Raw genomic sequence first — 26,453 nt, forward strand, 5'->3', positions numbered from 1 at the left:
TCGCAAGGCTTCTCCATAAGCCAGATGTTGGATAGCAAACAAAAGGACAATATTCAGAGCTGTAACTCTTCCTGGATCGGCCTGCTTGCTTGCATGATCTAGTCAACCGAAGGGTTGTTCTTGATTCTATCCAATGTCTTACGTTGTGTCTGCCTGTCGCGAGCTGCCAGGAAGGCCCCCTGGTGAGGCTGGTTGGAGCTGGGTTGTTGGGGCCAACCTCTATGTTAACAGGCCTGCTTACAGCTTTCATTTCTTATCGGACCGCTGCCTAACACTGTCTTAAAAGATGAGTCAGAAAAGGCAAAAGACGATCCTGAAACGATGGCTTTAAGCGAAACAGAAAACCCAAATAACTACTTAGATTGGACTCTCGCCGAAGGAAATTAAGCGAGTAACGATGCATTTAATGCTTGAAAACAGTTGTTTCGAGCTGGTTAGAAGTCTGTCCAATAAGAAGCTAAAAGCTTGGTTCACAATGTCCTGAACCTCAAAATTAAAGTTTGAACTCCTTTTTTAAGATTATAAACCTCTGCACTATAAAGAGCAACCTTTCTTCCCTTTAACGACAAGCAGTCAAACTCCGGCTTCGTGCTGTTGCCCCCCCCAGCGGCGCTGCGGACGGCTAGCGTGCTAGCTCGCTATCTCTGCTCTCACACTGGTCCAGCTCCGCTGTTTTGCACTTTTGAGTATCTCTCAGCCGTTGGTTTGGACTCATGGATCCCTCATCGCATGCGCTTCATAACCAGAGTTTTGCATTCTTTCCCCCCTTCCCCCTCCCCTCCCCTCCCGGTTCCCTCTCTTTGTTCCTCCCACTTGTGTTCACCCCCCGCCCTGCCCTGCCAACCCTCCAGATGTCTCAGCCCATGGTTCTGTTCGTCCTCATTCTCGTCCTCTTCTCCTCTCTCTCATACACCGTCGTGTTTAAGTTGGTCTTCCTCTTTGCGCTTTTCTTCATACTGTAGTCCATTCGTACTCCGTCACGCTGTGTAGTGTCTCCGTTGAACCCGTCCCCCCGAAACCCCACCCGAACCGTCCTTGTCCCCCCCGTCCCATCCCCATCACACACAAACTCTTGCCACCACCACCACCACCACCACCACCACCACCACCACCACCACCACCACCACCAACTAAGATTCTGTTCTTCGCCCATTTTATTATTTCGTTTATTATGGTTTTCGGTTGTCCCTCCCCTGCCCTCCATCCCTCCATTGTTGTCTTCTGTTCCTCATCTCCACCTCACCCCCCTCCCCCCCCCCACCTGTGTACTACCCCATCTGTCGTCACCCCCCCCCCCCCCCGGTGGCCCTTAACGACCCCTACTACCCCCCCTACTGTCCCGTCCCTGCACGCCCACCCTCCCCCCACCCCGTCCCGTCCCGTCTCTCCCCCCCACCCACCTCACAGTCCGGTCAGAGGGATGAGCTGGAGTGGCGACTAGGACAGGAGCGAGGCGAGGAGCCCCTCAGCCTGATCCAGGGCGGGGGGCCTCCAGGCGCCCGGCCGGTGGCGGCCGGACTCACTAGGTACCACCCCAGGCCCCTGGCCCTGAACGTGGAGGTCAGTGGGCAACACTATCCCTCGCCAAACCTCGTTAACCCCACCCCCCTTACAGATGGCCTGACACTGGTCTACCCAGCTCAGCAGGAGTGTGTGTCTGTGTGTGTGTGTGTGTGTGTGTGTGTGTGTGTGTGTGTGGGGGGGGGCTTTGGAAGAGAGTCGAAGGGGTTCATTGGTTTCTTTACATGATGGTAAAAAAAAACACGTTGGGAGAACAATGATTGAGCGGGTGAGGTTGCATTGTTATTTGTGAGTTTGTTTCATGCCTATGAAAAATAGAGCCATTTTGATAAAAGGGATGCATGAATTATGCATGACCCTTTAATAATACGCCACGCTGCGGGAGAGGACAGAAATGCAATGCTTTGAAAATGTGTGTTATATTATACCGTGTACAACTACAAGGTGAACTCGATTACACGTATATAATCTCTTTACATCCTGGTAGACTGCTTAAGCATACAACACTTACTGAAAGTGAGAGAAAAAGACAACCTGCTTTAATGTACTCTCTTCAATTACTCTTGGGTACTATGGAGGTGCTGCTGTGTGCTGTGTAGATCTCTGGCCTTTTTTGAAGTTTGAACGGGGCGAAGATAAGAGAGCGCCACAGACTTATCTAGTTTGTGGACGCTCCCGCCTCAATGGCATTCTGAGTGGCAAATATTATTGCCGATTAAAAAATTATACACTCGATGTATGCAGACTGGATAGCTATAGCATTACAAACACAAAAGCTACGGACAAACAACTCAACACAACAACGGATAAATGTATTGACGGCCAGCGTCCAGCATAAATAAATAGATGCAGAGCTTAAATGAGTCTGAGGTCGAGGTCTAAAAGTACAGAGGACACACTCCTAAGTTGTCCTGTTATGTACACCAGAAAAGGAGAGCACTGCCACATCAAAATATGTGTGTGTGTGTGTGTGTGTGTGTGTGTGTGTGTGTGTGTGTCTGTGTGTGTGTGTGTGTGTGTGTGTGTGTGTGTGTGTGTGTGTGTGTGTGTTGGACGTGTGGACCGCGGTTCTCCTGCACAGCGACACAGCCCCACTCCAGGCTCTGTTGTAATGACTTGACTCAGCAAATCTAATCCAGCTCCCTTCCGCTTCTTTCTGAGGCATCGCTATCGACCTCTAGGAAGATATTGAAGCAGGAAGAGCTCTGTCTATAGCGATGGCAAAGTCGAACGCCCATCAGGCTAGATCGCTATCAACCAGCACCTCCCACTCACACACACACATACACATAAACATGCACACGCACACACACACACACACATATACACAAATGCAACCCACGCGCGCGCACACAAACGCGCATTCAAAATGCTGAGCTCTAAATAAGAGGAGCTTTTAAATCAGACGACCCAGCGCTTTGGGTGCTGGCTGTTTCCATCGGAAACACAATTCCCCCTTCATACCGCCTTAAAGCACTGACACAACCCTGATGCAGCACACAGCGGCTAGCTAGGGTTACAGTAAGTACATCCACCACTCCCCACCTGTGCTTCAACACCGCGCTGTAAAATGTACGGTGAGGGCAGATGAAGGGGCGAGATAGGATTTATCTTTTAACCACCGTATTCTGAACTCTTCAGCCCAAACGCTGCAAAGTCTCGCTGCGTCTGGCTAAAGCGCTGTACCTGTGGCAACCGGGTTCATGACAGCGGTGACAACATCTTGACATATAGGACACTCCATATGCTTGCAGGTTCTCCAGTTAAAAAAAGAAAAAAATATATATATATATAATGAAAGCACCACCCACCGCCGGTCACGGTGGGAGAGGGGAGGTTTCTAAAGCGTTGTGCTGCAGCACACACTACAGATGGCTCCCCTGTCGTCTGACATTGGGCCCAGACAGAGGTGAGATCAACGGGTTCATTCGCTGACAGCAGGGGAGAGGGCGGCCAAGAGAATGCGTATTACATCAGGGTATCAAGACTCGTGAGGTTCCAAATATGCGCTGTTGTCTTTTGGGGTAAGGTCAACGGGAAGGGAAGGTAGTGTTAAACGAGCCACTTTGGTGATGGACGGCTCCAAGTGATTTAAAGCTAGTCCTTCGTCACATTAAAAATCCATCTCATTATCAATAGATGGGAATACCGCAGAGTACAATGACTCTTTTCAGTGTGCAAATCATGACAGACATAAAAACTATATATAAATAAAAAAAAACACCTGTTGGTTTTCGTTAACTGTCGCAAGACAATGACATCATCACTGGCTCTCCAAAGTGAAAATGTGGTGTGTGTGTGTGTGTGTGTGTGTGTGTGTGTGTGTGTGTGTGTGTGTGTGTGTGTGTGTGCGCGCGTGCGCGTGTGTGCGTGTGTACGTGCAAGTGCGCATACGGGTCGGGGTGTGTGTTTTGCGTGAAAATGGCATCAAAAGGCTTTGATGTCTGATGTTTCTGGCGTGCGAAGCGAGATTCGTACCCTGAAGGGACCCTCTCCACCAGAAGCTCGGATACCATTATTATCTTTAGCTCGTGTCAATTTGCTTTGCTAGGAAGTTTGGTTTGGAGAGGGGGGGGGGGGGGGGGGGGCAAATCCATCCTCTGCCTACTCGTACAGTACTCGTTTGATTCAGCGCCGTCTTCCCTCTACCACGAGGGTGTGGGAGATTAACGGTTTTGCTCTGCGGCACAGCTGCGGGACCCGGCGGGTTCGGAGATCCAGTACCGCGGGGAACAGGAGCGAAGGCACCGGGGGGCGGACCGGGATGCCCCAGGGGCGCTGCCCCAGGTACGGTACCCGGGAGGACGTGCACACACGAGGGGCCGGGCTACACAGCACACGGAATGACTCATGGGAAACCGAAACGCATGTAGTAGTAGTAGTAGTAGTAGTAGGACTAGTAGTAGTAGTAGGACTAGTAGTAGGACTAGTAGTAGTAGTAGTAGTAGGACTAGTAGTAGTAGTAGTAGGACTAGTAGTAGTAGTAGTAGCTGTAGTACTAGCGGTAGTAGGCGGTGGTGGTATAGTACCAGTAATAGTATCCGACTGGTTGTATTTATACACAGTTATATATATATATATATTATATAAGTTATACTATGTTGCAGGTTCTGACGGCAGTGTGTGTGTGTGTGTGTGTTGCACATTTTATATGCAAAAGATAAATAATATTTATACAATCTAGATAGAGAGATTGACATTGAATCCTTGTCTCTCCACTTAATATTGTAAAGTAAGGACATCTGCTTTTACGCTTCGAGTCCATTTATCGTCCATCTTTCCATAATTAAACAAGTATTTAACGAGTAAACGGGCACGCATTATGCAAATGTTATGCAACATGTCTACCTGTGTCCACGATGCCAATAAACGACCAAACGGAGAGTGAACCGGGCCCCCGTGGTTCGCCCCTGTGCTCCAGGGCCCCCTGGGGGAGGAGGAGGAGGGGGAGGAGGAGCGGGCCTGCCTGGAGGCCCGGCGCGGGGGCCTGCAGCTGCAGGGCCTCCAGGGCCCCGAGGGCCCCTGGGCCCAGGAGAGGGGCCTGCTGCAGCAGGAGCTGCGGCTCTTCAGGCACAACACGGTCGTCTTCTACATGAAGCTGCGCTGGATCCTCCTGCACTGGAGGCTGGACCGCAGGACGGACCCCCGCGACGAGGCCCCGCACCAGGCCGAGGTGGGTGGGCGGCCCCCACCCCCACCGTGGGCATGGAAGGACGCTTCTACGTCCATTTAGAGCAGGGTCACCCGATACATACACTCTGGGCACACTCTAGATACACACACTCTAGATACACACACTCTAGATAGGATCTAGATACACTCTAGATACACACACTCCAAATACACACGCTCTAGATACACACACTCTAGATACACTCTAGATACACACACTCTAGATAGGATCTAGATACACTCTAGATACACACACTCCAAATACACACGCTCTAGATACACTCTAGATACACACACTCTAGATACACTCTAGATACACACACTCTAGATAGGCTCTAGATACACACACTCTAGATACACTCTAGATACACACACTCTAGATAGGCTCTAGATACACTCTAGATACGCACACTCTAGATAGGCTCTAGATACACACACTCTAGATAGGCTCTAGATACACTCTAGATACGCACACTCTAGATAGGCTCTAGATACACACACTCTAGATAGGCTCTAGATACACACACTCTAGATACGCACACTCTAGATAGGCTCTAGATACACTCTAGATACGCACACTCTAGATACACTGTAGATACACACACTCTAGATACGCACACTCTAGATACACATCAGATTCACACACTCTAGATACACAATCTAGACACACTCTAGATACACACACGACACACCCTTTTGATTCTAGATTGTATCTAGATGAGGAAATTGAATTCTGATTACGTGAGAGAAATATCGAGTTTCTACTGCGTCCCCTTTTTTAGATCTAGTGTGTGTGTGTGTTTATATAAATACATATATTTATGTATGAATACACAAGAGAAATATTGAGATTCTTCTTCATCCCTTATGCATCTAGATTTATGTAGTGATGTATGTAAAATGAAGGGGCTCCCTTTTCACTATGCTTGTGTAAATAGGGCCATGGCTGAACGTCTGTGTTTTCAGATTATTTCAGTTTAGATTACAATCTAAACTGCACGGACATTGGACAGCATTAAACGCGGCGGCCCATGCAAGTTATAAAAAGCATTTGAGTTGAAAGCCGCAGCCTTCACCCCGCCGAGCGAACACAAACCAATCTGGTCGTCTCTGTGCTCAGCGGAGAGGTTCTACGTCCTGTGCACCAACAGCAGGGACTCCTTCTGATTGGTTGACCTTTGTACCCTCGGCGTCCTGAAGGTGTGGAGTTTTAATCAGCCGAGTCGTTTGACTTCAGAGAAGGTCTTTCCCAGCTCCTAATAGTTTAAGGATTAAGGGTTCTCTGCTTAAGAGCGTTGACAGTCGCACGCTCGTTGCACGGTGGGTGTGCTTTGATGTCAGAGGACTTGGCGCTAAAAGGGTTGATCTCCATCTCAAGCACTGGCCTGTCAGCGAAAGGCAGTGGTCCGCGTTGTCTTCACTGTAACGCTTCTGCCATCCATCACCGTTGTCATGCTGGTCTCTCCTCCTGAATCGGCAGGAAGTGGGGCTCTATGGACGCCGGTTAGAGGGGAAGTGTGTTTCAATGCGGGCGCCATTGATTTGTCTTTTGTGTGGTAACCGATCTATTCTGTGGTTTGATTGGGCGGTGCATCAATTCCGAGGCTGAGGCTGCTGAACTTTCTGTTACCTCCTCTTATCATAGATAAATAACGATATATAGTTTCAGAACAATTTAGTATGTCGAAAGTGGGGGAGCGTATAAATAGCGAGCTTGGAAACAAATGTATTACACGAAGGTAAGCGCCCGTTTAAGCAGAATAGCTCCTGCCTCTGAGTAAAAAAAAGAAGAAAAAGTGGTCTGAGAAGTTGTCACAGTCGTAGCGGTTTTAGAAAAACAGGACAGGTTTCCATTGGCGTGAGAGTGGAGGGGTGTCAACCGTCCAATCCCACGTCACACTCTTTTAAGATAGGGTGTGCAGCCAATGGGAAACGCTCACTCTGAAACGCCCACTCTGGTTAAAAGCGGTTTTAGCCAGAAGTACCCCTCATATATTTCACGGTGGAAAAATGTTAAACACTTTATACACTTTGTGAGACCCAAACAGAACTGTTAAAAAAAAAAAAAGGGATTCTGGGGCTTGTTAATCTTTTTAATGAAAATATTTGACATGCTGGATATCGGCTGTATCCGCATTGGGGTTCAATGATTCTCTCCAGTATTAGACGGTATGTTATACCTTATACCTGCTTTGCAAGCCGTGGTAATGAACCTGTTGTGTGGCTGTATTCCCAACGACGCCTGCTCCAGTTTGAGAAGATGGCGGGCGTCCCAGAGCTGGGGGGGCTCTCTGAGCAGGCGGGGGAGGGCACGGCGACTGGGGACCGGCAGAGCACGCCTCGGACCCCAGGGGCCGACGTCCCCGACCAGGGCCCCGCCTTCCCCGATCCACAACAGCATCAGCGACAGGTAACGCACTCACCCCCTCAAACAAACACGCACGCACGCACGCAGACACACACACACACACACACACACTTTGCTTTTTATTGTTCAGAGAAATGTGAGGAATTACCGAAACACATAATATACATGCGTGCAAAAATAATAAAAATTAACACATTCACACACAATTCCATACCCATACAAAGACAGAATTAAAGTATTAAAGCCATTTTTATGCCAGATTTATTTTTGGTAATTATTGTTATTATTGGCTGGGTTTTTCTCATTGAGTGTAAACCGCTTTTTTCTTCTGCTTTCCATTGCCACAGTTTGGCACAGTATGCAAATGAGAAGGATGACCTAGATAGCTACAGTTGGTGGTTATGGTGAACGGGGGCCCCATGTTCACACAAAGGCACGGACACCCCCCTAGATCCTACACAAGCGTGTGTAGGTCTCTGCGGAGCGGTGGTGGATGATGGAAGGCGTCGTTGTGATCCCGCCATGCGTTTTGTGTGTGCCGTTCTGACAAGCTCAGCGCTCCGCTTTCCCTCTTGTGTTTACGGGAGTCGAGAAGCCTGTCGCAGTGTTTTGAGTCCACCATGCATTATTGAACGGCCCTAAGTGCTCGCGTTTGTGTGGGGTTTTGATTTGTACAGCGATCTGAGTTCCTCCCCTCCTCACCAGAAAGAAATATACGATTTCCCTTGTTTTATTTCGGCAACCCGGCTGTTGTACAAAGTCGCCCGGGAGGCCCCGAGTAACGCTACTCAAGTGACAGGTGGGGGACGATAACTCTACGTACCAAGCATTTAGCGCATTAGCGCCCGCTACAGCAGAGCAGGACCCCGGCAGATGTTGAGTGTGTGAGGGGACTGCAGCAGTCACACACCCCTGCTTCGGCTTTAACTGATGATGACCTCCTGTTCACCCAGGAGTGTTCATAATGGCTTGCACGAAGGCTGCTTTAAAAGCTGACTACAGCTAAACCCCTGCTTATACTGATGGCAAGCAAGCAGTTGCGAGCCCCGAGTAGGATGCCAAAATCTTAAGACTGTCCTTGTTTATGTTCGACAAGTAGCTGGATAACCCAGTTCTGTTTTCATACTATTCTCTGTGTCTTCTACCCTTACAAATGCTTTCAGCACGCCACTATGCCACTGCCTATAGCCTGTTTTCTCTCACGAGATTTTCCTGTAATGCAGCCAGAACCGCTAATTTAATGATAAGTCATGGGCTGGGGGCGTTTTACCCCCAGAACCATCTCTCAAGACCGTGTCCCCACAGATCCCGGAGAGCGTCTCTCTCTGGGCGCAGCAGGAACACACTGAATGTATTTGTGATCAAGCATACGTGTTTGCTCGTGTCTGCCTGCTTTGTTTCATTGTTATAATGATTTATTTTTCTACTGAATCATTTTATTTGCCACTGTTTATGCATCATCTTTGGGCGATGACCACTTCAATACATGTTTTGGATTCAGTTGAGTTTTACCCTAGTTTCATTGATTAGACGTATGGTGTAAAGAGGTGTGTGTGTGTGTATACATACTGTAGTCGTTGCTATTTGTATTCTTATACTCTCTTGTTTGATTTGCCTATCATCTTGCTGCTGCTCCAACACCAGAGTTTCCGTTTATGGGATTAAAAGTCCCATGACATGCGAGCAGGTGTGAGTGTGATTAGCCGTTACAAGCCGTTTTGAAAATCTGCCCCTTATGACATCACAAGTGGGCGTGTCCACCTAGACGTGTGCCGGATAGATCAGCCTACCGGCCTGCCCGATGGACCTTAAAAAACGTTGCTCGTCCATCCGCCACACATCTAGGTGGACACGCCAACTTGTGATGTCATTAGGGGCCGATTTTTCAGAACGGCTTGTAAAGGTGCGTTCACACCAAAAGACACATTTGTCGCCCGTTCGCGTTGTCGCCCAGGTTTTGTCGCGCGACCAATCATAAACTGTCGCTGTGCAAGTTTTGTCAGGCGAATTTGCTGCGGTTCACCCCGGACTGCACTGCAGGGAACGCTTGGCCGGTTGAACGCTGATTGGCCGTTACGTTACACATGTCACTCAGTGGCCACGCTGTTGAACGCTGATTGGCCGTTACGTTACACATGTCACTCAGTGGCCACGCTGTTGAACGCTGATTGGCCGTTACGTTACACATGTCCCTCAGTGGCCACGCTGTTGAACGCTGATTGTCTGTCATCACGCGAATGTCGCGGCAAAGTTGAACTATTTCAACTCGAGCGAATTTGTCGCGCCGCAAATCCTCGTGAACGCGCTCGCCCGTGCACGGCGAAAGCGTGGCGCGACACGTCGGTTTTCTCTAGCGAATGATTCGCCCGATGCGCGTCTCTGTCTCTGTCTCACGTCTATGTCACGGGGCCTTTACCACCGATAGCTCAGAGCCTGACCTGAGGATGATCCTCATTTCCTCCCTGCAGTTCGGGGAGAACCGACGCATGCTGCAGGCGCTGCGGACGTTGCTGGAGGAGTTCCGGGTGGAGGTGCGGGAGGAGGAGGCGCGGCGGCGGCAGCTGCAGCAGTGCTACGCCAACGACAAGGCGGCCTGGGAGGTCAAGTGGGCCCAGCTGAAGTGTCAGGCCACCGCCCAGGTACGGCACGCCCACGTACGGCACGCCCACGTACGGCACGCCCACGTACGGCACCCGCTACTCGCACACTATGGATATGCTCGGTCTAGATACACGCACTGTAGATGTACACACTCTAGATACACGCGCTCTAGATACACACGCTCTAGATACTCTAGATACACACACTCTAGATACAGGCTAGATACACGCGCTCTAGATACATGCTAGATACACGCACTCTACATACATGCTAGATACACACACTCTACATACATGCTAGATACACACACTCTAGATGAACTCTAGATACACACACTCTAGATACACTTATTCTAGATAAACGCTAGATACACACACTCTAGATACACACACTCTAGATATACACACTCTACAATATATACATTGTAGATACACTCTAGATACACAAACTCTTTATACACACTAGATACAAATGCTGAAGATACACACTCTAGATACACACCCTCTTGATACACTCTAGATACACACTCTAGATACACAAATACTCTATGCACACACTCTATATATGCAAACTCCAGATACACTCTATATACACACACTCTGGATACACACACTCTACACAATCTATATACACACACTAGATACACACTTAGTATACACACTCCATAACTTCCGCCAGGGTCAACTGCCTGAGATGAATTCCTCCGGTTAGCGTCAGACGCAATCATCCACAGCGACTTTACAAGAGGTTAGGAAAAATGAAATGAAAAATCGGCGCTGCGACAAATACAGTTATAGTGCTGTGGGAAATGAAAACCTAGTGCTTTAGAAAACAACAACTTGACAAAGTGCAGCCTAGCCATATGGAACAGAAATGCAAGGTTATTCCAAAAAGATGGTCTCAGTAAAGGCTTTGCAGTGGAAGGATTGGTAAATAACAGGTACCGCAACATCCTGCCCCACTCTGTGATCTGTGCAGGAAGACCCCCCCCTGAACACCCCAGTTTAAGGGTCTGTATTTAGCTCCTCATGCTGGAGATTGAGTGTTAAATAGTTTTTCTGCTTGATATGACTCCCTCAGGTTATAGTATGCTAGATTGTCTCAATCTGAGACCGTTGGTTGAATGACTTCCCTCCAAGACTCTGTTCCTTCATGCTCAATAGCACAATAATGGCTACATAAAAATAACAATTAGCTTTAGTTTCCAGGACATGACGATGCTATTATATTGGCTTGCGGAGGAAAATTGTCATACTCACGGTCAAATTCTTGTGGCTTAATAAACATTCCCTGCGCCTTTATCAAACACTTAAAAAGGGGCCTAGGAAAATTATCTATTAATAAGAATGGCTGCTTTAGATAGGACAGCGTCCCCCTGATGCGCTGGTCATTGGCAGCATCTGAGAACCCCCCCCCCCGCTCTGAATTACGAATCTCGACTTATAAAGTGTCCCCCCTGAGTGCCAACATTAATTCATTCAGCAGCTGTTGCTCCCTGTGCACTTGAGGGTATAACGAGGCCGTCTTTACAAACAGCGATCTAACGGAGCCATCGGTAAATCAAAGGTATTACCATGTCAATGGAAATCATTCAAAACGTTTTTTTGGGGGAGGGCAGCTGTGGATGATCGGTCGAACCGGATCGCTGCTGTACAGTGCTCTGTGCTGCGGTCGGTAGTCCCTCTCTCGCACTCGCTCTCCTTTCTCTTCTCTCTCTCTGTCTCTCCCTCTCTCTGTCTCTCTTTCTGTCTCTCTGTCTCTCTCTCTGTCTCCCTCCCTCTCTGGTTCTCCCTCTCTCTGTCTCTCTTTCTGTCTCTCTGTCTCTCTCTCTGTCTCCCTCCCTCTCTGGTTCTCCCTCTCTCTGTCTCTCTCTCTGTCTCCCTCCCTCTCTGGTTCTCCCTCTCTCTGTCTCTCTTTCTGTCTCTCTGTCTCTCTCTCTGTCCCCCTCCCTCTCTGGTTCTCCCTCTCTCTGTCTCTCTTTCTGTCTCTCTGTCTCTCTCTCTGTCTCCCTCCCTCTCTGGTTCTCCCTCTCTCTGTCTCTCTCTCTGTCTCCCTCCCTCTCTGGTTCTCCCTCTCTCTGTCTCTCTTTCTGTCTCTCTGTCTCTCTCTCTGTCTCCCTCCCTCTCTGGTTCTCCCTCTCTGTCATCCGCACAGCGTCTTTGATGATGCAAGATTTCAAACCCTGGTTGCATGCCTTCCGCACTTCTGGAATGAATATGAGTAATCTGACTAATGCTGGGTTGCCTGGTTGGGTTTGATGTACCCTTTATTGTGTGCAAAGGATCTTTGTAAACATTGAATCGTCCTAAAAATGGTGCACCATTGTAACCCCTCCTATCGACAAGGGCTAGGGCTGAACGATTAAACGAATTCAAACCGACATCGCGATGTAATAGAACGCGATATGCAAATGTACTCTCTAATAGTGACTGGAGATCAGTAAGATTAGTCTTTATTTTCTTTTACAATTCAATAGTTACATAAAGATGTTATATCAATTCACCTCGACACATAGGCCTGGCCTAAACGAAAGAGCAGTTGACTGCTTCCAAGGTTTTGTTGGTCATACTACAGAATGATTTATTGAAAAATATAGATATATCGCGTCCTAAATCGCAATATTGGTCGAAGTAATCGCAATTCGATTATTTCTCAAAATCATTCAGCCCTAACGAGGGCTTCAGGCTAAACCGGTCTCTTCTCGTCTCATGTCCCCGTCCTCCTCCTCCTCCTCCTCCTCCTCCTCCTCCTCCTCCCCCTCCTCCCCCTCCTCCTCCCCCTCCTCCTCCTCTCCTCCTCCTCCCTCTCCTCCTCCCTCCTCCTCCTCCTCCTCCCACTCCTCCTCCTCCTCCTCCTCCCCCCCCTCCTCCTCCTCTCCCCCTCCCCCTCCTCCTCCTCCCCCTCCTCCTCCTCTCCTCCCCCTCCCCTCCCCCCTCTTCCTTTCTGAACCTAAACCCCGCCCCCAGCTGGAGGACACGCGGGGCGGCGGCGGCGGCGGCGTGCCGGGGGTCTCCCCGGAGGAGCGCGCCTCCCCCCGGCAGCAGGAGCGAGAGGAGCACCAGAGGCTGCTGGCGGAGAGCCACAACGCCTCCCTGGACCTGCGCTGGAAGCTGCAGCACGGGGAGCGCCGCTGGGGCCGGGAGCGCGCCGAGCTGCTGGAGCGCCAGGACCGGGAGCGCCGGGAGTGGGACAGCAGCGCCCACGAGCTGCAGCGCAAGATGGAGCGGGTGAGGCCGCGCGCACTGGGTGGGGGTGGGGTGGGGGTGGGATTATTGTTGGTGGTGGTGGTGGTGTTAGGAGTGGTGGTGGTGGTGGTGGTGGTGGTGGTGTTAGGATTATTGTTGGTGGTGGTGGTGGTGGTGGTGGTGGTGGTGGTGGTGGTGGTGTTAGGATTATTGTTGGTGGTGGTGGTGGTGGTGTTAGGATTATTGTTGGTGGTGGTGGTGGTGGTGTTAGGATTATTGTTGGTGGTGGTGGTGGTGGTGTTGGTGTTAGGATTATTGTTGGTGGTGGTGGTGGTGGTGTTAGGATTATTGTTGGTGGTGGTGGTGGTGGTGTTAGGATTATTGTTGGTGGTGGTGGTGGTGGTGTTAGGAGTGGTGGTGGTGGTGGTTGTGGTGGTGGTGTTAGGATTATTGTTGGTGGTGGTGGTGGTGTTAGGATTATTGTTGGTGGTGGTGGTGTTGTTAGGATTATTGTTGGTGGTGGTGGTGGTGTTAGGATTATTGTTGGTGGTGGTGGTGTTGTTAGGAGTGGTGGTGGTGGTGGTTGTGGTGGTGTTGTTAGGATTATTGTTGGTGGTGGTGGTGGTGGTGGTGGTGTTAGGATTATTGTTGGTGGTGGTGGTGGTGGTGGTGTTAGGATTATTGTTGGTGGTGCTGGTGGTGGTGGTGTTAGGATTATTGTTGGTGGTGTTGTTAGGATTATTGTTGGTGGTGTTGTTAGGATTATTGGTGGTGGTGGTGGTGGTGGTTTTGGTGTTAGGATTATTGTTGGTGGTGGTGGTGTTGTTAGGATTATTGTTGGTGGTGGTGGTGGTGTTAGGAGTGGTGGTGGTGGTGGTTGTGGTGGTGGTGTTAGGATTATTGTTGGTGGTGGTGGTGGTGTTAGGATTATTGTTGGTGGTGGTGGTGTTGTTAGGAGTGGTGGTGGTGGTGGTTGTGGTGGTGTTGTTAGGATTATTGTTGGTGGTGGTGGTGGTGGTGGTGGTGTTAGGATTATTGTTGGTGGTGGTGGTGGTGGTGGTGTTAGGATTATTGTTGGTGGTGCTGGTGGTGGTGGTGTTAGGATTATTGTTGGTGGTGTTGTTAGGATTATTGTTGGTGGTGTTGTTAGGATTATTGGTGGTGGTGGTGGTGGTGGTTTTGGTGTTAGGATTATTGTTGGTGGTGTTGTTAGGATTATTGTTGTTGGTGGTGGTGGTGGTGTTAGGATTATTGTTGTTGATGATGTAGATATAGTGTAGACTATGATGTAATCGTTGGTGGGATGTTGCCTTTTAGGCGTTGCTTTTTTGAGTCTTTTTTGTATGGGGAAGAAAAATAGAGATGGAGTCGGAATGAAATGAGAGAAAGGAAGGGTTGGGGAAGAAAGAGGTGAGGGAGAAAGAGGTGAGAGAGAAAGAGGTGAGAGAGAAAGAGGTGAGAGAGAAAGAGAGAAAGCTGAAGGGGATGTGGCGGGAAAGAGAAAAATACGGAGAAAGAGTTTATTGTACAATGGGTTCAGAGAGGGCGAGGGAGGGAGATATCCGCAGTTGGAAAGAACCGTAACAGAGCGTGAGAGGAAGAGAGAGAGCGGGATGAATAGAGAGCATCAAGGGAAACTCAAGCGAGCGGACGGCCGCGACGAAGACGAGGCAGAGAGTGAGTGGGTGAAGAACATTTATAAGAACATCCCAGAGACTCGGTGTGAAGGTTGGCGAGAAGAAAAGGAGACGGAGCTTTAGACTTTAGCCTTTTTAAAACTCGACTGTCTATAAAGACAACTGTATGGCGCTTTACCTGAAAGCTTTCCTCACAAAAGAACACTGCCTGCATTTTGTTGAACCTTGGGGTCAACTTAAAGCACTTAGCCAGTCCACCTCAAAATTGTTTTGCAAATTATTTGATGGAACTGACATTTTTGTCTTATTTTACCAGGCAAATCAGGTGTTCAGGTGTTTTCCCAGAACAGGTCTCTTAAATGAATGTGACATGACCTCTCTCTGTCGGAATAAGTAGACTTTATCAGGTGACCGGGAAACGCAACGATTGATAGAAGCGATAACAGGATGTAGCACAAGCTTAATGGGGAAAGGGTGCACTGAAAGTATAATTAAATCAAGGTTATTTTTGTTTTATATAAGATCATTAAGGATTAAAGGATAGAAATTGGTGGATAATATTTTTCGGACTCCTTAAAAAGTCTCATGCCAACCCATCAAGGAGGAAGCTAATTCTAATAACGGCAGATCCAAAACCAAACATGGATTACCGATATTATGACCCACTTAATATCACTATTCAATCAGAAATGGCCATAACTTTATTTTCACAGGTGGTTTGTTCATAAGATTCTCTCCTCCCTTTGTTAAACCTTGGCTCCTCCCACTTCCACTCTGCACTGCAGGGAGATATTTGATTGGCAGATGGCAGACAAGACAGTATATATCATTCGAATTTCTATACGAAGCTGCTTCATTTAACACTACACACACCTTTAACACATTTATATTTAATTGTGTGTTCGCGTGAACATGCGTGCTTATATAATGTGCGCATCTAACCGGATATAAATACTGCCACGCACCACTGGGGAAATTCTCACACGACAGGAAACTAAAAAGAAAAACATGAGGGAAAGGGAGTGACTTCACCTAGATTAAGAAGAGCAGGGTGGCACCATGGTGCCTCCTCTCTCTCGCTACGGCCTGGTTTAGCAGCAGGCCTTTGCTAATGGTTTGCGCCCGATACATAACTCATGTCTCCTATGAGCATCGATGAGGCGACGGGCCGCGTATCGACCACCTCCGGAAGTCCAGGGTGCGTCACAGCCTTGCACAGGACACTGTTGAGTAGGCTAATGCACGCTTTGAGGCAGGGAAGGGGAATAAAGAGCCCGAATACGACCACTTTCCGCATTCCGCACACATAGAGGAAATGGGGTCGGAAGTGCTGAGGCATCAGTGGATGGGAAACACCGGAGAGAGAGAGAGGGAGGGAGAAGAAGAAGGTCCCGTGAAATGATAGCCTACCTCCCTGTAAACGGATAGCCAACCTCCCTGTAAACGGATAGCATACCTCCTGTAAACAGATAGCATGCCTCCTGTAAACAGATAGCATGCCCCTGACCGACGGCCATTGCTTCCACTTGTCGCATCAGGGGTCAGGTACCCTTGATGAGGTTAAATGTCCCTTCCTTTGGTTCAAGCCTATTAGTCAGCCGCCTCACCCTCTCTTGGTTTCTCGGTGGCTTCGTGGGGGCTACCTGCTGGGCGTGCGTCTCCCCGTGTGAATATAAAGCAGGGAAGGGCATACATATTCAGCGACGCGCCCACCTGCTCCGCATCATTTCAAATAAAAGGGAAGGGGATGCCGTATGAACGGTGTGCTGTGGAGAGGTGTCGTGCTATGGAGAACAGATGCCTCACCTTGAACATCTGAATTGCCTATCAGGGCGGTCCAAATTCACTTTCTGAACTGAGTCGAATGTCATTGAGGTTGCTTTGATGTTACTCCTTCCCAGACAACCACCGCCTTTTGCCGTTCTAGGCACGTCCCTCTTTTCCACGTCTCTTGCAAAGGCTTCGACTTGGGGTTCCGGCAGGGCTGTAGTTCGGCGTAGCAGTCTTGGGGATTGTGGTCATGGATTCAGTTGTGTTTGGGTTGGTTTATAGAACAAGGAATATTATGACGGCTGGTATCATGTCGTTCACCGGGGATCAATCCAGTCCTACTATAGTGACCCCTGTAGGGGGGGGATTGGGATAGTTTCTGGTCCAGTCGCTCTGCTCAAGGTAACGGCAGAAAGAGAACAGAATACACGCAAGTAAAATAAGACGCGCTGTGTTCCGGCTTGATCTAACCACGTCGATCGCGTTTTACTGTTGACTGTTGCCATCAAAGTCAAAGGCAGCTTTATTGTCAATTCCCAAATGTGTGCAAACAAATTGAAATTGCGTTTGTCTCTGACCCACGGTGCAATAAGTACAAAAGGATACAATTTTGTAAAATGAATAAAACAATATTATTCAAAATAAATACATTCTAAATAGTGCAAAATTATTCTGAATGGTGCCAAGGTAGGCAAAACAAAATGCTCAAACAAAACCGTATGCGTACATTAAAGTAAAACAAAAAGTGAATGGTCCAGGGTTCTTGGGGGCAAACGGGAGGGGGTTTCAGAGTCCAGAACCTACAACCTAACCTGAACACGTCCGTCCAATCAGATGCAGCGGGAGCTGACCTCCCGCCGGGCCGAGGGGGAGGGCTTCAAGGAGGGGGGGCTGTCCGCCCCGCGTTCCCCACGCTCCCCTCGTTCCCCTCGCTCGCCCTCGGCGGTGGCGGCGGCGGCGGCGGCGCGCTCCCGCTCTGAGTCGGACGCCGCCGTGCCAGAGGACATCCCGGGCGCCCGGGCCCGGCTCAAGGCCCAGACGGAGAGCCTGTTCCTGGACGCCCTGTCCCTGGACCCCATGGGCGGCCTGGAGGCCCCGGCGCCATGCCGGCTGGACGGCGAGAAGAGGTTCCCCTGCATGAAGGAGGCTAGTGTTGGCTCTTACGTTACGCCTTTCTCCACCCCCAGCCCGTCCCAGTTGGAGGTTAACGGGGACATACTATACCACCAGGTGTGAGTGGGGTGGGCCGTTACGAGCTGCTGCCTCTAGTGACATCACAGGTGGGCGTGTCCACCTGTGATGTGTGACGGATAGATGAGCAACGTTTTGCAACAGTCCACTGGGTAGGCTGGGAGACTGATCTATCCAGCACGCATCTAGGTGGGCACGCCCACTTGTGATGTCACTTGAGGCAGATTTTCAAAACGGATTGTAATGGCTAATCACACTCACTCCTGGTGGTATGATGTGTCAACTTTAGAGCTACACTGAGCAGCTTTGGCTTACCCCCCCGAGTCTCGTGGTTCTCATGCGTTTGTTTTGATGGTTACCCGACGCAAATAATTTAATCAAAACAAAGTGCGGCGAGATAAAGTCGCTGATGGCAGCTTTAATAAGTCATCGTACTGTAAAATCCAACTGCTACACTTATCCCTGTGATTGGAGTGCAAAATCAAATGTCAATGTTTACCCTCTATAATCATTTAATTATGTGAGCGCAAAAGTAATTAGGCAAATCAAGACGCCTAGTAATCTATATCAATTAGCGCTCAGCATTTGAGCTGTTTTTTCAAGCACTTTTTAATCAGTGCTGCTGTTGAGAACCGTTCCTTCCTATGGTTGATGCTTTTTATTTTCTTACCGGGAGCAGGCGCTGAATGAGATATCCGAGCGAGAGAGCGGCCCCGAGTACCCAGAGGAGGAGATGAGCGGCGGGAATCTGTTCAGGTAACCTCCCCCCTAACACACACACACACACACACACACACACACACACACACACACACACACACACACACACACACACACACACACACACACACACACACACACACACACACACACACACAAACACAAACACAAACACACACACACACCCCCCAAGAGCCGTTCTTCAGAGTTCATCCATTATGTTTACAATGGGCGCTGCAGTTAATTTTAATCACTGCTGCATTTTCATTATTGCCACAACAGTTGGCATCCCACTGGGACTGAACTTTAAAGAATACGCTCCCTCCCCTCTCGGTTGCGGCTCTGCTTGCGAAGGTAAAGAGTTATAAAGCCTGTGGGGGGTGAACCTGTTGTGTTGCCTCTGCTGACTTCCATCAGAGGTGACGGTGAGTTCCTCTGTTTCCAGCAGTGATTTCAGTTGTTCTTTTCTTCACGATGGATGGGTTTTCAAAGGAACATGTTATCTAACTCCAGAGTCCCTGTTGAATAATGCAGACTATACTAATGCTGCATACTGCACAGCCTGCCCTTCAAACTGTCACGTCTCCGTGTCGTGGAGGTAATACTGTAAAAAAGACTTCTGGAGGTGGAAGTGGATTATAACTGTTAACTGTGAACTGTTCTGTCAAGGTCCCTCTCATTCCTGTGTGTTTGTGTGTGTGTGTCTGTGTGTGTGTGTGTGTGTCTGTGTGTGTGTGTGTGTGTGTGTGTGTGTGTGTGTGTGTGTGCGTCTGTGTCTCTGTGTGTGTCTGTGTGTGTGTGTGTCTGTGTGTCTGTGTGTGTGTGTGTGTGTGTGTCTCTCATCCACAGAGCCAAGTCGGTGTGCTCCATGAGCGACTTCCAGAGGCTGATGGACAGCTCGCCGTTCCTCCCGGACAAGAGTCGCCACGGCGACCCAGAGCGGGACGACGCCACCCCCCCCCTGTCGCCCGACGACCTCAAGTACATCGAGGAGTTCAACAGCAAGGGCTGGGACTTCCCCCCGGCCGGGGCGGCTGCCCCCGTGCACCTGCTGGAGGCCTGGGCGTCGGAGCGGCCCCTGGAGGCCCACCCGGACCCCTTCACGCCGCCCGCCTGGTACCTCACCACCAGCGCCACCCTGACCACCAGCACACTGAGCAGCCCCGAGCACTGCCACGCCAAGGCCGGCCCCAGGGGCCCCGGGGCGCTGCCGGCCGGCGCGGTCGGCGCCGACCACTACGGGGTCCACATCCTCCACAGCCCCCCCCGGCCCCTGGTGGTCTCCGAGTGTGCGGCCGCCGCGGGCTCCGCCGACGCCGACTTCCTGTACCCCAGAGGGAGCAGGTCCAGAGGCGGGGCGGAGGGCGTGTCTGGGGCGGCGGCGACGGCGGACGAGGTGTTTGGCGGCGGCGGCGGCGGCGGCGGTGGCGCCCGCTGGTCCGGCCAGCCGCCCCTCTGCCCCGCGGTGGGCTACGCCTCCTCGCTGGACCTGCAGCTCTCCCGGAACCTGAGCGACGACATGAAGGAGGTGGCGTTCTCCGTGCGGAACGCCGTCCGCTCGCCCCCGGGCCCGGCGCTGCGGGACACGGCGTGCCAGACCAACGGCTTCACCACGCGCGGCACGCAGACCACGCAGACCATCAGCGTGGGCCTGCAGACGGACGCTCTGCGCGCCCCGACCAGCAGCCCCCACCGCTGCCACACCCCCAAGGGCGGGGGCTCCACGCCCGTCTCCTCGCCGTCCCGCGGCACGCGCAAGGTGCCGTACTCGCCGGGGGGCCAGGGCAAGTTCGAGAGGCCCTGCTGCTCGCCCAAGTACGGCTCGCCCAAGCTCCAGCGCAAGCTGTCGGCGTCGGGGAAGGGCTCGGCGGAGCTGGCGCCCGCCTGCAGCCGGACGCCGCCGCCGGCTCTCGTCGCCCCCGCCGCCGCCGCCGCCGCCGCCGCGCCGCAGAAGGGCAACAGCGAGTCGGCGTGGGCGCGCTCCACCACCACGCGCGACAGCCCCGTGCACACCACCATCAACGACGGCCTCTCCAGCCTCTTCAACATCATCGACCACACGCCCGTGGCCTACGACCCGCTGCAGAAGTTCAACAAGTCGCCCAGCCGCGCCCGGGCCACGCCGCCCCCCACGGCCGAGCCCAGCCCCGCCCACGCGCCCACGGACCCCCGGGTGGCGGCGGTGGCGGCGGCGGCGGCGGCGGCGGCGCAGGAGTACCCCCGGACGTGTCGCGGGCGTTCGCCCAGCCCCGTGCAGCCGGCGGCGGAGGCGCACGGGGGGGAGAGGACCCCCGAGGTGGGGCCCAGCGTGCGGCAGGACCTGTCGGCGCCGCCGGGCTACTCGCTGGCGGAGAACGCGGCGCGCATCCTCAACAAGAAGCTCCTGGAGCAGGGCTGCAGGGAGGAGAGGAGGCCGTCGGCCGGGGGCCCCGGAGGGCCCGGGCACAACGGCAGGGACGGCTCCAGGCACGCCGACGCGGACAGGGGCGCGACCGGATGTATCGAGGTAAATGTGTTCGTACCGCAGGGACGTGGCTCCACAGAATCGCTGTTTCCTCCTGATCTCCCCCCCCCACCCCCCGAGTGGTTATTGGACGTCGATACAGGGGTTACAATGCCTTGCGGTTGAGGGTGAAAGTGTGTTCATGCAAATGTGGAGGATCTATGTGGGAGGTGGAAGGGCTTTGGAGGAGGTTTGTTGTCGCACGGACAACATTCCGTCTTTTTTGCGCTAGTGGCTCAATCTTCCTCAGCGGTGTATTCCTTCGGTTGCACTGGATAATATAATGCGTCACGAAAGATGGAACGCATTTCAATAATTTCAACAGAAGGCGAGGCAGGAGTAATGAGTATCCAGTATTCATGCGTTAATCTTTGCAATCATTTAGAGATAATTTCAGCTAATAATGATCATTTAACAGATGTGTGTTAAATGAATTCCAAAAATCCAAGCTACACTGTTCGGATCCCTAAACCTTTACCTTCAATCCAAATAAAAAAACATTTCTCATGCATCTCCTCTTAAGATATGTATTTCTAGATATGGATATCTTAACCGAGTCAGTTACATGTGATTACTGCCATGTTAATGTTTGTATATTTTTTTCTTAGATTGAAACTACTGACTGATGCGATGGTAATGTTTCATAATTTATCTTTCATATGCACTAGTGTTACTTCATCCACTTCACTTTGCATTTGGTGACTCTAGAGAGATACTTCCACTTCATCGCACTGCCTCTAGCTTGGTAATCACCTCTTTGCTAATACTACACACATCTACAGGCTTTTGAGTACTCGCAAACATTGACTCAATACCAATATATGCAGTGGGTTGTGATTCAAGAGCGAGTTTAATTATATTATCTTGATTAAAACATCACCCAGAATCCTGGTGATTTAATGGGTAGTGGGTGGTTATTGGGGCTAGTTTGGATCTCCCTAACTCTCTTTCCAGGTTCTGTTCTATTGGCTCCTACAGCTCAACAGAGCGACGGCTGATTCCAGCTCGATGATGCAATCCGCCCTTAAAGGCTCAGTTAAGGTTTCACGTCGACGCGACGCGATGACCACACAGACGCTTCGACGCAGTCGTGAACCTGTTTTGGTTCTGCGTCGGGTTTGAGTGAGCGGACCAATCACAGCCCTTGCTGCTGAGTCGCGTCGACGGAGGGTTAACATTTTTGGGAGGCGCACATCAGGCCCTTGCGGTGGACGCAAGGAGGGTCCACAAGGACGTAACGGGTCCGGAAACCCCCCTTGCGTTGCGTCGACGTCAAACAATAATCAGCCCATAAGTTGTGACAGAGGCGTTATAGAACAACCACAGGTGTTGCTCATACCACTAATATTGTAGGTCTGCTCCTTTTATGGACCCTGGTACCTTAAGAATGACACCTGTGTGATGAAGATGAGGAGTCAGTGTGGGCAGGTCCTCTTCTGATGTCTGTGGAGAGGTTGGTGTTGGAACCGTGGGAGGAAGTGGAAGGAACTAATGGAAATAAAGAGATTCATACGCAGAATTAAATCAAGCTAAATATATGCATGACTCGATGGCTTTTATTTTCCCATGGGTCATGGTTTCTGTTCTTTGGTTGGTTAATAATGTATTGCCACATGTGTGTTGGTAGCTAGATGTATGAATACAAGGCAGCACTTGGCTGACTAAGACTTTTTCCAGTCGTAACAGACCCATGGCAAATAAGACTCCATATTCCCATATGTACCAATTGCCTGCTGTGTTAGTCTATTATTATTATTACTATAAAGCCAGCTGCTGTTCACTTCCCCCTTTTTAGCATAGTATTAGCATTAGACTACTACTCCAAGTGCGATTCTGTTTGGTTTCCTTTGGTCAAATACAATAGATAGCAGTGATTCTAGCACCGCATCCCAGTCGATTTTGGCGTTCTCCAAGCTGGCAAGATGTTGAAATCGGTCCGGATTTTGTTCCTGCAATCTCCAAGGGACCACCACATACACACACTACACACTCACTATTCACACACCTCGCTTGAATGTTTCTCTTACGCCTCCCTGTGATGTGGCCTTGGGATGCCAAGCCACTGTGTCTCTGTCTGTGTAGCATGTCTAGCTAGCTATCTGGTAGCCGCGGCGACAGCAGGTGTGGACGCCTGTGATGTTGTGAATACCTGGCCCTCATCGACATGTGGCTCCACGTGTGGTTGATAAAACAAAGAAAACCCCCCTCCCCTCCACACCCCCTACCCAACTCCAGTGAATAACATCTCCCGCTCTTTTGCTTTTCCCCTTCCTCCCTCCTTTCTTTATAATCCTCCGCTCTCTGTCTCTCTCTGCTCTCCTGCCTCTCTACTGTATCCATGCCCAGAACCTCACTGTTACACTAACCGCACCTTGGGGAATCTAGCTTTCTGCCTGTCTCCGCGATGTAAGTTCCTCTTCCTTGTCCTCCAACTCAACTCCTCCTCCTCCTCCTCCTCCTCCTCCTCCTCCTCCTCTTCCTCTTCCTCTTCCTCTTCTCCTCTCGAACGATCTTTGACCGGCCCTGACATGGTGGTGGTTTTCACGGGGGGGGGGGGGCACTCTCACCCCGCCCTCCTCATAAATGCATGTCTCACACAGGACAACAGGCTGCCGTTTGGTCACGGCGTCTGGGGCCGCGATCTGCGGGGTCTTCACGTTGTTCTGCATTCTCATTTTGTGTCGTGTTGTGTGGTGTCGTGTTGTGTTGTGTGTTTGCATGCTTTAACCGTGTGATTCGTCTGTATTGGACCCGGTTCAATTAACAAAAGAGTCATCGCTTTATGAATGGACTGGGAAAATAAATTAAATGCTAACCTTCTCTTAGCTTTACCTTTCATTTAAACGTTTATTGAATACAACCTACACAATTTAATTTGTCTACTACAACCATGACTCAGGATTTACAATTATCAGGGTCTAAACAATAACATTTAACTATCCATTGCTCAATTCACCGGTGGATCGTTCCTCCTATCTTTATCAATGAGGTCTGTGGGGAAATAAAAAGAAAGTGTGCGAGAAAATCGCTGGCAACATTTTACTAAATTGGCGCTCGTAGCGAAAAAGTGATAAAGTGCAGGTTTGAATCTGAGGGGAGCGGCAGACCCTAAAAACAAGGATGTCGATACAAAATTAAAAGAACATAGATGTAATATAGTGCCCAAATATAGTCCCCTTTGCACTTTATTTTAAAAGCTGTTGGAAGCGGCACCCTTACTTGGAGTGTTGAACCACCAGTGTGTGAAACGGGCCTAAAGCGATGACACCTTTGGGGACATTTTTCACTTCCAAAGGCACCCATTCCCCAAGAGAGGTTGTTTCTAACCGGTACGCCCCCCTAGGTCCCTGTGGCTGGTCTGTCTCCACATCTCCAACTGGATAGGCTGTGGCATTGTACGTCAATCCTTTTTGTCCCGGTCAACATTATAATTATTATTTTTTTATCAAAATGCTCTCTCTTTTTCCTCGTTATTAATTATTTCCAGTTCTGCTCACACTAACAGACAACCGTCGAATGACTCACTGACAACAATTGCTTCCTAACGGTCGTCTCTCTCTGCTTCCTCTCACCTCCGTGGGTTATATGTGTGTGATGATCCTAATCCGGATATTGCAGCAGTTTGTATTTATTTATTGTTTTGCATGCCGATTTCCCCACAGTCTTTCCAGCTTGAGGATGTGGGGGGGGGGGGGTGTTGTTTAATGTGATACGGATGTATTCACTGTGGTTGGTCACTTCCTGTAGCTCACTTCCATGTCAATGGTGCATGATTGTTGCCATGCTAGTGTGCCTGGGTAGCGACCCGTTGTCATTACTTCGATTAAGAACTGTGTATGACGTAGGCCACAAAGTTATGATTATACAGAGGTCAAAGTGATTCACCTGGGGTGCAGGTATCCTATTGGTTCAGTCTGTCCATTGAGTCCTGTCTAACCTGGGTCATCTACCGCAGCTGGCATCTGTATTTTAAACTTGGATTGTAAATGCTGTATATATATCCTTTTTTTTTCCATCCAAAACTTTCCTTTTGAAAACAGCGTCCCTCAATCTGTGTTTCTTCAGTTCAGCACGATAGCCTGCTGTATTTTTTTCAGTCTAATCAGTAAAAAAATCAGAGGGAAATTAAAAAACAAGTCATGGTTCAGGCTGGGGTGTGAGTACGACGGCCTGTCATGATGGGTCAGGCAGGGCCCTCCCACTAACCTTCTGCATCCAAACCTCAGCATCACCCCCACTACTCCTGGTTTCTCATGTCCGTGGATGAGATTCATCTTCTTTTTGTGCTTTTGTCCTTCTCACAAGTCTTCAATTCAAACACACACTCTTTCGTATGCCTCCCATTCCCGTGCACAATTTGTTTTACTCACTCAGTTTGTGTCGGGACTCATTCTAGCCTCACATCCTCACACTAGATACCAGCTTCCGAGCTGTCTTTATCATCTTTTTTTAATTTTTTTTTTTTAATGTATTTATTTTTCGTTTAATCATTGTAGTCCTGACACACTCCTTCTCATTGGCTAGGACCTTCCACGCTCCCCGGTGGCCCCGCCCCTCGACTCCTGCTTCCTGAGGCCGGCGCGCCCCGCCCACCGCCGGCCCCCCTCCCGCTGGGCCACCTCCTCTCCCACCTCCTCCCCCAGGTGGAGCAACGGGGCGCAAAAGAGGTTCACCTTCCCGCCACCACTGGAACACAGCGAGAGCATACCGGAGCAGGAGGAGGCGGGGCTACGGGAGCACTCTCCCACATAAGCCCCGCCCCCTCCTTCAGCTCCACCCCCACCTCCTCCTCCTTCTTCTTCTTCTTCTTCTTCTTCTTCTTCTTCTTCTTCTTCTTCTTCTTCTTCTTCTTCTTCTTCTTCTTCTTCTTCTTCTTCTTCTTCTTCTTCTTCTTCTTCTTCTTCTCCTCGTCCGATCTCTTCTCTCCATCTCTACCTGCCTCTCCTCAGCGGAGCCTTTTTTTTAAAGAGCCAGTACCTCAACCTCAAACTGACTCGTCGCAAAGAGACTCCAAGAGGGGGCGGAGCCAGATGGGTTAAAGCTCCACCCCCCCCCCCCCCCCCCCAGTAGCACCAGCCAATGACCAATGAGGAAAGGGCAGCGGAACCTCTTCCTTCCTAGAACCTGGAATGTACTGTAACATCACGGACAGACAACAACTCTCACTTACATTTCCATAAGAGGTGCCTGTAAACACTTGTGTTATTCCCAGCCCACTATTTTATTCTTTCAGGTGTCAAAGAGAATCAGCCGTTATGTTCATTCAAATATAAAGTTTACACTCC

General features: G+C 50.2%; 1 protein-coding gene across 1 annotated transcript in view; it reads left to right on the forward strand.

The window, feature by feature from the left end:
* The window catches only part of mtcl1 (microtubule crosslinking factor 1), a gene marked incomplete at both ends in the record, with an annotated part of 56,738 nt that extends 30,818 nt beyond the window's left edge, over positions 1-25,920 (forward strand). Inside the window, 9 exons of the mRNA XM_079750535.1 lie at positions 1,408-1,554; positions 4,958-5,194; positions 7,445-7,603; positions 10,030-10,200; positions 13,129-13,389; positions 17,589-17,900; positions 18,625-18,701; positions 19,515-21,171; positions 25,693-25,920. Of these exons, the coding sequence (XP_079606661.1) occupies positions 1,408-1,554; positions 4,958-5,194; positions 7,445-7,603; positions 10,030-10,200; positions 13,129-13,389; positions 17,589-17,900; positions 18,625-18,701; positions 19,515-21,171; positions 25,693-25,920 (3,249 nt within the window). The remainder of the gene's footprint in view (positions 1-1,407; positions 1,555-4,957; positions 5,195-7,444; positions 7,604-10,029; positions 10,201-13,128; positions 13,390-17,588; positions 17,901-18,624; positions 18,702-19,514; positions 21,172-25,692) is intronic.
* Between the last annotated feature and the right edge of the window lie 533 nt (positions 25,921-26,453).

This window comes from Pollachius pollachius (assembly GCF_949987615.1).
Source record: "Pollachius pollachius genome assembly, chromosome: 14".
NCBI lineage: Eukaryota > Metazoa > Chordata > Actinopteri > Gadiformes > Gadidae > Pollachius > Pollachius pollachius.